Source organism: Struthio camelus, chromosome 5, assembly GCF_040807025.1.
Source record: "Struthio camelus isolate bStrCam1 chromosome 5, bStrCam1.hap1, whole genome shotgun sequence".
NCBI classification, from domain to species: domain Eukaryota; kingdom Metazoa; phylum Chordata; class Aves; order Struthioniformes; family Struthionidae; genus Struthio; species Struthio camelus.
This window is the reverse complement of record NC_090946.1, coordinates 67459226-67471407: the sequence shown is the minus strand read 5'-3', so window position 1 is coordinate 67471407 and position 12182 is coordinate 67459226. Positions and strand designations below refer to the sequence as shown.

Genomic DNA, 12182 nt, shown 5'->3' with positions numbered 1-12182 from the left:
GTGCACGCAGGGCTTTTTGGTAGGATCTGCAGCTCTGAAGAACGCAGCCCTGAGGGACAGAGAGCTGGGGCAGCACTTGCCCCGAAAACGTAGATGCAGCTCCTGAGAGTGCTCCAGAATAGGCCAGCCTTCCCGGACATGCCCCTGCCACACTTCACAGCTGTGTCCCCGTGAGCCGTGGCTGCCTTTCACCTCCCTCGCGCAGCCCTTGGGCCACCCTGCGCTTTTGCCCTGCGCGGGGCTCAGCCCAGAGCTCGCAGCACAAACAGTGCCCCCAGCTGCCTGGGGCCCCTGTGGGAGGAACAGGAAGGGAGAGGTTGATTTATAGAGGCCGGTTTTAGGCTGCATTCCCATCACAAGCAGTGGGGAGGATCCCGCAGAGGGATGTAAAGCAGAAACTTGCTTTGTGTGTTCCAAATTGCCTTCCAGCGGAGGCTGTGTCCCTTCGTTGCCTGTAGGGGGAACTCTAGGAGAGGATTTCCTGGGCCTCACCTTACCCTCTGTGAGTGTCCAGGGCTGGGTGTATCCTGCCCTGACACATCTCTTCCTCTGCAGCTCACGGGGACCATTCTGTTCCTCTCAGTGCTCTCATTTCTTCCAGAGCCACATCCTTGCTGAGTAAGTCTGCTCAGGTTTTTCGAGTGTGTGTGGAGGCGGAAGGAGTTCAGTACTGTCCCATTCCCCAAAGAGCAAACCTAACAGCAAGTGACAGTATCTTTTGCATCATTAGAAAAATTCCCTGCCTAACCTTTTGGTGTGGGTTCAGCCAGCAATGTTAACCTTTTGCTTGACAGCTAGCAAAGTCTGTTCGTACTCGTGTCATTTCCTTGACCTCCCTGACCAGCAGGAGTATCCAAACCGTGCGCTCCTTTGTTTTGGCCGAACAGTCTGTCCTGGGGGACGTTGTTTCTACTTCCTCTTTAATGCTCTCTATATTAGTGTAATGGCTCTGTTCTGTTAATCTGACTTGCTCCCTCTGGAGCTTCTGATTTTGCCACTTGTATTAGTCAGTTCAATAAATGGGCCTAATTCCTGGGAATGAGTGAACTTTGACTGACTTGCTTTGGCCAAATGTTTGGCCCATTTACACTCCTAAGAGCTTTGACTTGAGCTCAAAGCAATAGTTGTTTCACACAGAATCACACAGAATCGTTTAGGTTGGAAGGGACCTCTGGAGATCATCTAGTCCAACCTCCCTGCTCAAGCAGGGTCACCTAGAGCATATTGCCCAGGATCACATCCAGACGGGTTTGGAATATCTCCAGGGAAGGAGACTCCACCACCTCTCTGGGCAACCTCTTCCAGTGCTCTGTCACCCTCACAGTGAAGAAGTTTTTTCTCAGGTTCAGATGGAACTTCCTGTGGTTCAGTTTCTGCCCATTGCCTCTTGTCCTGTTGCTGGGCACCACGGCACCATACAGTTTAACTAGTATGCATCTCTGCAGACTTGAGAATCAAGGCAAGGAGGCCTAGCACAAAAGCAAGGTGTTGCTGGATACATCTTGGTCGCAGAAGTGTTACCACAGTTCTCCCTTTTGGTCTGTCATCCAAACCCCTGTTTGCACAGGTGATTCTTTTAAAGGAACTGCTCTAATAAGGGGGCAGCATTTTGTCCACTGTGGGAAGCAGTACTGTGCCCAGTTGTCCCTTAGTTGCTCTCTGGTCCCAGAGCAACTCAACTAACTGTAGGGGAGTCACTCTTGATTTGCACATATCAGCAGAGATAAGAATGTCGTTGTGGAAAGCACTGGCTCGATGAGGCATGGTGAGAGCGATGGCTTTGCACTGCACTGTGGGCATAACCAGTCCCAAAGGTAAGGGCAAAGCCCCCGAGGGACCATCCCTCATTAGTGCAAGGGGGTTCTGGTGGTTGCTTGTGTTCATACAACCCTTCTGCTGGCCTGGGACAGCAATGTCCCTGTGCCACCTCGGGCGGATTGATGGAGTGGGGGGCTCTGCCCAGAGGCTCACAGAGACAAAGGAAACGCAGCGAGGACTTCCTTCCATTGCAGCTATCCTCCTGCTCCCTGGGGATAGCAGCTGGGATCACGCTCTGCTCAGAAGCATGGGATGTATCCCATATTACGCAAAATGAAACCTGGCTGGTTATGCCCATTGTGTCAGCAAGAGCAAAGCTTTTGAACGGTGCTGCAAGCACTAAATGTATTGCACAAGAGACAAATTTTTTTTTCTAATGTAACCACAGTGTAACTCCATTGTTCCCCATGCCAGCTGGGGAAGGGCAAGAAAAAAGTCAGTCTGAATTGCAGGAAATAAGTTTAGGTTGGATATTATATTAGTGAAACAACAAAATGGGGTTCCTCATGATCATGTACAATCTCCTTCAGAGAACGGCTAACCTTCAGCTGACAAACAGGGATGATCTGGGCAAATGTGATCCTGCCTTGTTATAAGGGGTGTCAGTCAGGCTGGGTCAGCTATGGGCAACTCATGGTGTTCTGTCCTCTGTCAGTCCAGGGATGCACAAAGAGTATCCCAGAAAATCCAGCCTGTTGCCCATAGGCTTAGCTTTACTTTCAGGGTCTGCAGTACCACCAGACGATCGTTTGTGATCTGCAAATGGAAAAAAACACAAAAGCTCCTGGGCTACACAATTTCCAGGCATACCCTGAGTTGAATCTACAGTCACTTTCTTTACAGCCTGTTTAAATAGTGAATGCTTTTAAATAATTTGCATGTACCTACCCCAGTGTATTTCTTTCTCATTTGGACAGGCAAAGTAAATCTATTCTATGCTCATCTTTATTTTTTTACTAGGGAACTTAGCTGCTTGCCCCCCTGAAGCCAAAACCAGAAACAGACTTCTGTCTCTTCTTCTTCCTATGAGGGAATATGAATTTTTGGAAATGGAAGGCTAGAAATTCACCTGAGAGGATCTTGCAGTTTGCCTGCTCAGAGACTAACCGTTGAGACAGTGCAGCATGACCAAGACTTGGGACAAGCCTTTATGTACTTTTGTGTCCTCTTTCTTGGGATGAACTGTGAATTCCTGCAGAGACAAGTGCTGTGGGAGCTCACAGAAAGGGACTCTTGTTTGAATTTTCTGGGTTAGAGGATGAAGGAAAAAGAGCCAGATAAGCACTATCCTCACTGCTTCTGATGTCTCTTCGTTACAGAGCAGAGTGAAACTGCTTGAAAAGATAACCAAAGAACACGAGCGGTACAGCGCTAACGTCAACCGATTTCAATCGTGGCTGAATGGTGTGACAGAAAGATTAAACGGCTGCATTGGAGAAATAACCAAGTCTTCAGCAGAGGACAAGTTAAAAGCACTACAGGTCCTTATATGATACGCTTCTGCCAAGGGGCCAGGATTGTGCGTTCTCCATGTCTGTATATATTTCCCAAGCCATGCAAGAGCGTACTTAGAAAAGAATTACATAAGCAAATTAAGGTGATAATTGTAACGTGAGCTGGGGGAGAGATTTACATCAGGTCCAAAAGATCATTAGCGTGTATGATTCTCCCAACTGGATCACAGGTCACAGGCGGATCAGGATTTTTTTAAAGCCTAATCTTCCACAGTTATAGGAGTCTTTGAGAATCATACCTTTAAATTTTTTTTAAATGAATGGTATTTGGTCATCCAAATAGAACCTGAAAGCTGACAGGCTTTGAAAGTTTAGAGCTGGAGATAAAAGCACCTGCTTTGAAAATAGTCTCTAACATTTTGATTCTATGGCTTAAACTGTTCATCTTTAAATCTCTCAGAGGTCTGATTATCAGTTCTAATTACTGCCTGCAGTTCCTGTTGTGTTCATCACGGACCTCAGGTGGCAAGTATTTCTGAAAATCAAGCCAATATTTCCAGAGAGCTAATATTTTCAATAGTTTCTTTTTGCTAGTATTGTGGCAGTTAACATTGCTCAGAAGGCTATTAAGTGCAAAGGAATAGATCAACCTTAGCACCTGGCCACTAGAGAAAAGGCATACTTTGACATAAGAAGTAAAGAAATAAAAATGTACAGCCAGGAAAGAGGATTTCATTTTCCTACCATTTTCACCTTTTTTCCCTAATTTACTCTTCCCCCCAGCTTATTTTTATTTAACTTCCTCTTTCTGCAGGAAATTGCCAAAAACATTAGGAATGGTGGAAAGAAATGGAAGCATCTTGAAAGTCAGTGTGCAGATGTGATTCAGAATACCTCCCCGCTGGGAGCTGAGAGAATGAAGTATGAGCTTGAAGAGCTGAGAAAAGCCTTGGAGAAGTTGAAACTGCTGTGTAATGAGGAAGAGGATAGATTGCTCAAGATCCTACAATCAGAAAGTGCCTATGAATCCCAAGCCAGACGATTAGAAGCAGACGTTCAGGAATTCAGAAAAGATCTACAGAAACTAGAAAATGACTTGGACCCTGGGGTGGGGGAGAAGAGTGAAGATGAGTGTGTAGCTCTGTGGAGAAAATGCAACGTAAGTTGTTGCGCTTTGTAAGCTTAAAATCAGTAGGTATCAAGCTCAGTCCTATTCCTTGTAAATTGAACACATGTAGTCACATCTAACAGATGCCTGTCCCATTGTTTAAAAGTGATAAGGAAAGAGTAGGAGTGTGTATGAAAGAGATTGAAGAAAACTCTGAGTAGCAACAGTGAAATCAACTATTGGAATCTTTATTTTATTCTGCACAAGAGGTAGTGTGGAGGATGTAATGAAGTTTGTGTCTTGACTTCAAAGGGATCGTATGTGGAAAAAAGCACAGTGCAGAGCAAATGATACAGTTTGTTCTACATATAAAGAAGCAGAAAAAATACTGTCTCATGATATATATGTGTATATATATGTATATATATATATATGAGGGTATATACATATATAGTTTGGGGTATTTGGTGGGACCATTTCTCTATTACATCCTTCATTTGTGCAAGGTGGGTACCTGTGCTCCCCTATCATGAGATACATGTTCATGCTTAAGAAGAAATCTGAAGTTTGTAAAAATCCAATATTTAAATCAAAATCAAACTGTTGACAAAATAAGAATGAAAAAAGTTTTCCACACATAAAGTAGGTAAGAATTTTTAACAGTCATTTGCTCTAGAGAGTTGGTTTTGCATTTATTTTTGCTTTTCAAAATACTTTTCATTGCTATTCGTATGGCCAGCAGTAGGCAGGTCTAGTTGGGAAAAGTACGTGCAAACAGGATCCACAAAATACAAACTAGTTCAATACAGCTACATTTGCACTTTTTTTTTTTTCTCCTGTTTCCTCACATAAGCATAGAGTTAACCTCTTGTACATATGAGTGTTTGAGAAAGATCTCTGCATGCAAACAAACAGTTAAGACTGTGCCAAGCATGGATCTCACATTAGATCCTGCAATCAGAAAACTGGAATTGGGCTTGTTTGTGATTCACTCTATTCAAACAGTGGATCAGATGCAGAGGCTAAGTAGTATGAGGAGAGTAGAGAGAGCTTGTAGGAGCAAAACTGTTCCTGAGAATGTAGTCTGTCTAACAAAGTCCGTATTCGTTACAACCATGAGAAAAGGTAGCAGAAAGAGGAATTGTGGCTAGCAATGTCCCTACGTTGAGAGACAATCTTTTCACTCCATTTCATGTGAAAGGCACTAAATAAGGTGTGATCTGTTCATTTTTTGTATGTTTTAGGCAACAAGAGCATCTCTGGCTGTAGAAGAGTCCAAGGTTGAGAGACTGAAAGCTCAGCTTAAGGAACTGCTACATTTTTCCCAAGATGTGCAGCCACATGCTGAGAGTGTTGTCTCTGCCATACAGGAGTATCAAAGGTATTGGGAAGTCTGATTATGTGAGGGAGAATCTTCTCTGACACTGAGGCGATTGACAAGGGCATATGAAAAAAGTGTGAAATGCTGTCTGACTGTAGGTGACGGGGTTAGAAAAGAAGGGTTTTTACCAGTTACGTCACAATTTTAGCCATTTGTTTGGAACTGCAGGCTGCTGGCCGTTTTCAAGTAATGATCTTGCGTCATTAATGTTACGTATATGTGTGTTTGAAGAAAATTAGGTTGTTTGGCAGCTAATTTAGTCTTCTGAGCGTTGTATGATAATTTATGTATTTTGCTTGCCTTTCACAACAGCAACTAGAAAATCAGGACAGGAGCCGTAGTGGTAAACGGTTTAGAAGAATTATGGCCCTTCCTTTTTGAGTTTGTTGTGATGACTCATCTGCCTTAGCAGTTATTTGGCAGAGTTCATTCCCCCTTCTCCTGACGGCATATATGCGTAACTCCTGTTTTCAGCTTGCCTTGGGTTGGAAACGCTGAAAGTTTAGCCTCTCCCCAGACTTCAGTGTTTCCGTCTCCAGGCTGCCTGGAATCAGGAAGTAAAGAAGCTGCAGCAAATTTTTCAAACTAGAAGAAAGGATCATTTTTTGAGGAAAAAGAAAGGTCAGTTTTTTTTACTGTATTCAAACTTATTTTCCTGTGTCCAGTGCACATTGTGCTGCCCATCTGGAGGGGTTATAGGTCATTATGGAAAAGGATTTCACCTTTAAAAATTAGCAAGTAAACAATGTTGAAAGAGAAGCAGAAGAACTTGTCTCTGAGTAGAAAATGGCAGCTGCTCTTTTACCAGCTTCTCTCCGAAGCTACTTTGCAGAGTGTGGCAGCTTCACGCTGAGCCTGGCAGAAGTAGCAGAGCAAATGGCAAAGAACCTTTAATATCAGAGCTTTCCATTTGCAGAGCTCTTGGTCTCGGCAAACTACTCTTTGTTTAGCTCAGAAAAATCCTAGTGACAAAGTAAGATTATTAGTTCTGCCCTTATAAAAAGGCAGAGTTGATCATGATTTCCTTGGAAGCCTGTGGCATTGCTCTTGCTTGCCTGTCCTGGGAGTCTGCAGGATACTGTTCCCGTATGAACATATAGTTTGGGCTGCATGCTACCGTTTCAAATAGGATTCAGCAGACTTGGGAGGTCAGGAAAGCTTAGAAAAACAGGAGGCAGCTGCATGGGGTGTGTCGCTGGTAGGCCTTGTTACTCAGCTGTAGTTTGGTTAAGCCTGTGTAAGAAAAGCCTGGATATTTAGTGAATGTGTGCTGTTTTTATTTAGTCTCTGATTTATATAGAGAGAGACATGTATAGATTTATATATGTGTGTGTATATATACATATGTAGAAATGTATATGGAGAAATAAAAAATATATATGCAATTCTGCAAGGTTTAAAAAAACTAGATCTGAAGACAAAAAAGATTATGTATTTTTCCCCTTTTTTATAGGTAACTGGAGGTGATCACAATTTATTTTTAATTAGATTTTTAAAGATGCAAATACTCTATAATATGTGAAACAGTTCAGACAACTGCAGTTAGAGTCTACATACTCTTGGCTTGTTTCTCCCACCAGTCAGTGAGACTGCTGCCATAATATTATGTGGTAAATCATGCCGGTGATAGCAATGCTTACATACAAGACAAGAATGCTTAGTGCTAGGGAGCAGAGTAATTCCTGATATGTAGTTGCACAAAAGAAAAACGTGTCTCATAGCGTCTAAATAAACTTTTGTCAGACATCTCCGACTGACAGAGCAGCTGTCAGTGTGCAGTACCAGACTCAGAGAGTAAAAAAGACTGAGGCCTTTTGTGTTGGATATGGTTTATACACGAGGATTGTGTTAATTCATGCCTTGATGAATAGGATGTTTGGACTCAGATTTCTTTGTAATCCTTCTCTCTGTTGTCACTTTATCCATGCAGTGTTAGAGGGAAGACATCTAAAATGAGCGTTGATACAGAATGTCAATTGAGGAGGCTTTTTCAAAATCCCCTACAAGATTTTGAACAGTGGAAGCTATCAGTCAAGATGCTCCTGGATGCTCCAGAGCCAGCGCTGGCTCAGATTGAGGTAGCAAACCTATTACTAAGTTAAGAAACTGATACTTGGTTTGTATTTGCAAAGCTATGACAGCAACCGCCTGCATACGGCTGTCAGACAGCAACAGCTGGAAAGGTATTTGCAATATGATAGGAAACCCCACAGTACAGAGGTCAATCCTTACCTCTAGCTGTGGTAGAATGCCCTATTTTCTGCCCTGCGTTTGGTGAGCTAGAGCTGTCAACTTAAACTAAGTTAAAATACCAGCTGTCATTAGCAGTGATTATAATGTTGTTTAGGCACTAACCCCAAATCTGCCTGGGCAGGAAGTCTGTGAACTCTGCTAATAAACATACAGTAACATAGTTCAGAGATTACAATGTATGATTTCTACAAGTGCCCTGAAAGGTGTTTGTAACTTTGTCATCCCTCTGATCTCTGGAATAAACTTGTCTGTGAACAGGAAAAGAGTTTATCTTTGGGGGGAGCATTCAAGCTGTCCTTTCTGCTGGATGTTTAGGCCTCTCCTTTGTACGGACAACTCTCTCTATAGTACGGTTTTCCTCTATTTCTGTTCACAAAATGGATGCAGGCCTGGTGTTTCTGACATTAGCAGGAAGACTTCTCCTTTAACTGGCACCATGCAAGGACCACCTGTTATCCTTTGGTGGCCCAGCAGGATGTTTTTACCTGGCTTTGTCATACTGCTTTGGTTGTGTGACTTGTGTGAGAATAACATGGTTGTGTGATTATTTTATTTTAGTTATGATTTCACTGGAAGAATTTTTCTCCTTCAGGCTGCTCTAGCTGAAAGCTCTCAGTTCAAAGAGAAGTTGATGACATTACAACTGAAGAAAGATTTGTTAAACAATGTCCTTGGTGAGGAAGAAGCAAAGTCTCTTCTGGTGGAAGTAGCTGAAGCTTCAAAGGAGAGGGAAATTCTACATAAAAGTCTGCTGCAACGCAAGCGCAAACTGCAGGTGAGCTGCAACCCATCTACAGTTTTGTCCATGACAAAGACTATGATTAATCTTTTATTAAGCCAGTTTTATAGCAAGAAATTTAGTACTAACAGCTGTGCCAAATACCTTTTTCTAGGTTGATCAAATATTCATGGGAAGGTATGGCTTGTTGAACAGTGTGACTTAGTCTTATTCCAAGTATAAGATGGACATGGACAAAAAATAATGTCAAGGACATAATACTGAATGGTACACTTTTTTTACCTCTTTCTCCAGAATTTGATATTGCAACATCAGGACTTTGATGCTGGTTTTGCACCTTTGCAGAATAAATTATCTGCAATCAAAGCCAAAGTAGATCTAGAGAATGAACCGCAGCCTGACCTCTTAGGAAAAAAGACACAACTCCAGAGACTCCAGGTACGTTACCATAAATGTCTGTCCATGGTATCCTCAGTTAACTGTGCTCCTATTTGTGCATGTAGTGAAGCTCATATCTATCTTCTGAGGCTAAATTAGTGTTTTATTAGCATTAGAAATTCAGCACCTTGTCCCCTCAATTGACAGTGTGTCAGATAGTTTCATTTGGTCCAGTTTATAGCATGGACTGGAAGAAATTGAAGGAATGCAGCTGAAGGACTGGCAAACTGGTGTACAAGGGAAAGAACAAGCAGCTGAAAGCTGTTGGTTCCACAAAATCTTGAGCTTTTTGCCGAAGAAAATGTGTTCTCATAGTACCTGCTGGGAGTGAAACTGCACAAGATAAACTGATCTAACAGCTTACTTCCTCCAAAAGCAGGAGCTCACGTGGTCCTACCCCCTTCCACATCCCTTGTTCCTGCTGTTTACTTTGTCACAGCTTTGACACTCACCAGATTTACTCCAAGAACTTATTCAACTGGCCAAAATAGGAAAAAATTAATCAACAAAAAAGGTGATGATAGTTTTCTGCCTAGTTAGTGTTTTGAATTGGTTCAGCAAAGGGTCCAGCATGCAACGGAGCCTGCTTAAGGCATGCAGTGGCACTGGCTGTTGGGAGAGGGGAGAGAAGAGAAAGAGAGGAAGAGAAGGGGAATGTGATTCTTCCTTTTGACTGTGATGCCCTGTAGAGACTCAGCTATATTGTGTCACCTCGCCAATGGTGACCATAGGGATGTTGTCACCATAGTTTTTTGCAGTACTTAGCTGCAGTACCATCTCTCCTCTGGCAGCTTCTTAGCAGCTTGTCTTCTTTGTTATCAACTGTTAACATGTAAGAATATCTAACCATTTGTTTTGGAAATGTTCACTTCTAGACATCAGAACAATTAATTTGCTTAATGACAGTGTTTCTTCTTTATTTGCCTTCACACTGTCAAATGATACTACCTTTATTTAGCATATGTTTGTATATCCATCTGGAGGGTCATGTTACATCTAGCACATTACCCACGTGCAATCTGTCTTTTCCTCTGCAGATGATCCAAGATGATTTGGCAGAGCTTGCAATTCAAATGGAAGAGGTAGAGAAGCTTGTTCAGTCAAATACCACACACAGGCATGAAATGAACCAGCTTTCATCCGATTCTCAGGCCCTGAAGAGATCGCTGGAGGTAATGTGCAGAGGAGTTTTTAGCTGCCTGTGGAGTTAACAGCTGTCACTGTTTTTTTTAAAAAAAAAAAAAAAACTTTTACCATATGACAGTGTATGCTTTGAATGATTGATATTTTCATTTCGGGTGAGGAAGACATTCTCCATAACTGGAGAATTCTGGAGGAGTTTTCTGTAATGTGACTTTCCACTGGGAAAGGATACCATCCACACAGATTTTTGTATCTATATAAATTGTTTCTGGAGAGGGCCTGAGTTTTTTGACCAGAAGAGCTTGTAGTTTTATTAACGTGGAGGTCCTTGGACTTGTTCACGAATTCCTAGACAGTGCTATAGCATTGAACCAACTATTTGTTGCTCTGTGTGTGTGTGTGTGTGTGTGTGTGTGTGTGTATATATATATACACACATATATATATATAAAGCTATACCAACTTATACAGCTGTATGTAACCTAAAAGTTAATGAGGAAAAAAAGTGTTGCTACTGCATAAGAACTCATTTTGACCTGAAGCTTTCTGTAGTTTATAAACATAGCTATAAAATTTCCTTCCAAAACAATATCAGAAGAGCCTCTCAAATGACCTTTAGTTATGTAGGTCAGCATAAAATTACCTCTAATAAAGTGCTACCTGATATGCATTGTAGAATTCTAGTTTGAGTTTCAGCAATTCCATTTATCACTGGATTGAATTTTTGCCAAGAACTAAAAAGGGTAGGATAAATCTTCTTGTCTATGCAGTTATCTCTGATTCAAAGAATGTAAAAAGTAGGTAACATTGGTTGAGGTATTAAAAAAATGTCATTCTTTATCTTGTTTACTCTGAAAAGAGAGTTATCCTACTGCTTAATGCCCCCTCCAGCGGCTGAATTCAGGCCTGCAGGAGCCTGTAGATAAGTCTTCCATGCCATTGATGCTAAAGGCTAAAGCTTTTTTGTCTCTTTAACGGTTCTTTTTACTTTTTGTTCATGAGATTCTGTGTCATTATTCAGTGTTGGATCCATTAATGAAACCTCCTTCTGCATGTATTCAATTGCTGACATATTTTTATCATTTGTAGGTGATGATACAAAAGAGCGAGGAGCACATTCAGAAGCACTGGACATTTAATGACAAACTTTCCGATCTCCAGCAGTGGATCACAGTAACCACCGAGAAGCTGGAGTCCTACCAGTGTGCTGATGGGGAGAGGAGCACTGAGGGCAGGGTGGCGGACCTTGAGGTGAGGAAAGTACCTTAGTGTAAGGCGTTAATTATTCACTATGCAGCATTCAGACTTTAAGGGAAGGGATATTATAGCAAGGAGCTCCTGGCTGCAGAGAGCGATAGCGGTTTGTTCCTCCTCAGACAGCTGTTGGTTGCAGCTGCCTCCCTGCTGCTTTGCCTTGTGCTGTGGGGTATAGAGCTAGGTAAAAGAAAAGAACAGTGAGGTTGTGTTGAAATGGCTAAAGTATTATCCAAGCAGAAGCGGTCTTAAAAGTTTTTCCTGTCAAGATGGTCTCTCTGGACAATACCCACCTTTGTCTGTATGTTCGAGTCAATACATTGAACATTACCTTGTTAGCTAACCTTACACTGTATCGAACTAAGCTCTCCCACAGCTGCTGGCTTTTGCACGTGTAGCAGTATTTTGCGTGCTTGAATCACTCCACTAGATAATGTCAGCTGGCAGCTTTTATTTTCATAAGAGGAAACCAAGATATCTCATAGGGAGGCTACAGATGCACTGACAGCTTTCCCCTTTAAATTTTGCCATCAGCTCTTTGACCTATATCGGCTCTTTGCAAGAATCCACAGCGTATTTTTTTTCCCGATAGGT

At 42.2% G+C, this 12182-nt stretch overlaps 1 protein-coding gene across 10 annotated transcripts in view; it reads left to right on the top strand.

The window, feature by feature from the left end:
- Nucleotides 1-12182, top strand: part of SYNE3 (spectrin repeat containing nuclear envelope family member 3) — a 70431-nt gene that overhangs the window by 28684 nt on the left and 29565 nt on the right. For all 10 annotated transcript variants that reach the window (XM_068946965.1, XM_068946968.1, XM_068946971.1 and 7 more), the window contains 8 exons: nucleotides 3138-3299; nucleotides 4087-4431; nucleotides 5625-5761; nucleotides 7692-7839; nucleotides 8607-8789; nucleotides 9048-9191; nucleotides 10229-10363; nucleotides 11424-11585. In XM_068946965.1, the coding sequence (XP_068803066.1) occupies nucleotides 3138-3299; nucleotides 4087-4431; nucleotides 5625-5761; nucleotides 7692-7839; nucleotides 8607-8789; nucleotides 9048-9191; nucleotides 10229-10363; nucleotides 11424-11585 (1416 nt within the window). The remainder of the gene's footprint in view (nucleotides 1-3137; nucleotides 3300-4086; nucleotides 4432-5624; nucleotides 5762-7691; nucleotides 7840-8606; nucleotides 8790-9047; nucleotides 9192-10228; nucleotides 10364-11423; nucleotides 11586-12182) is intronic.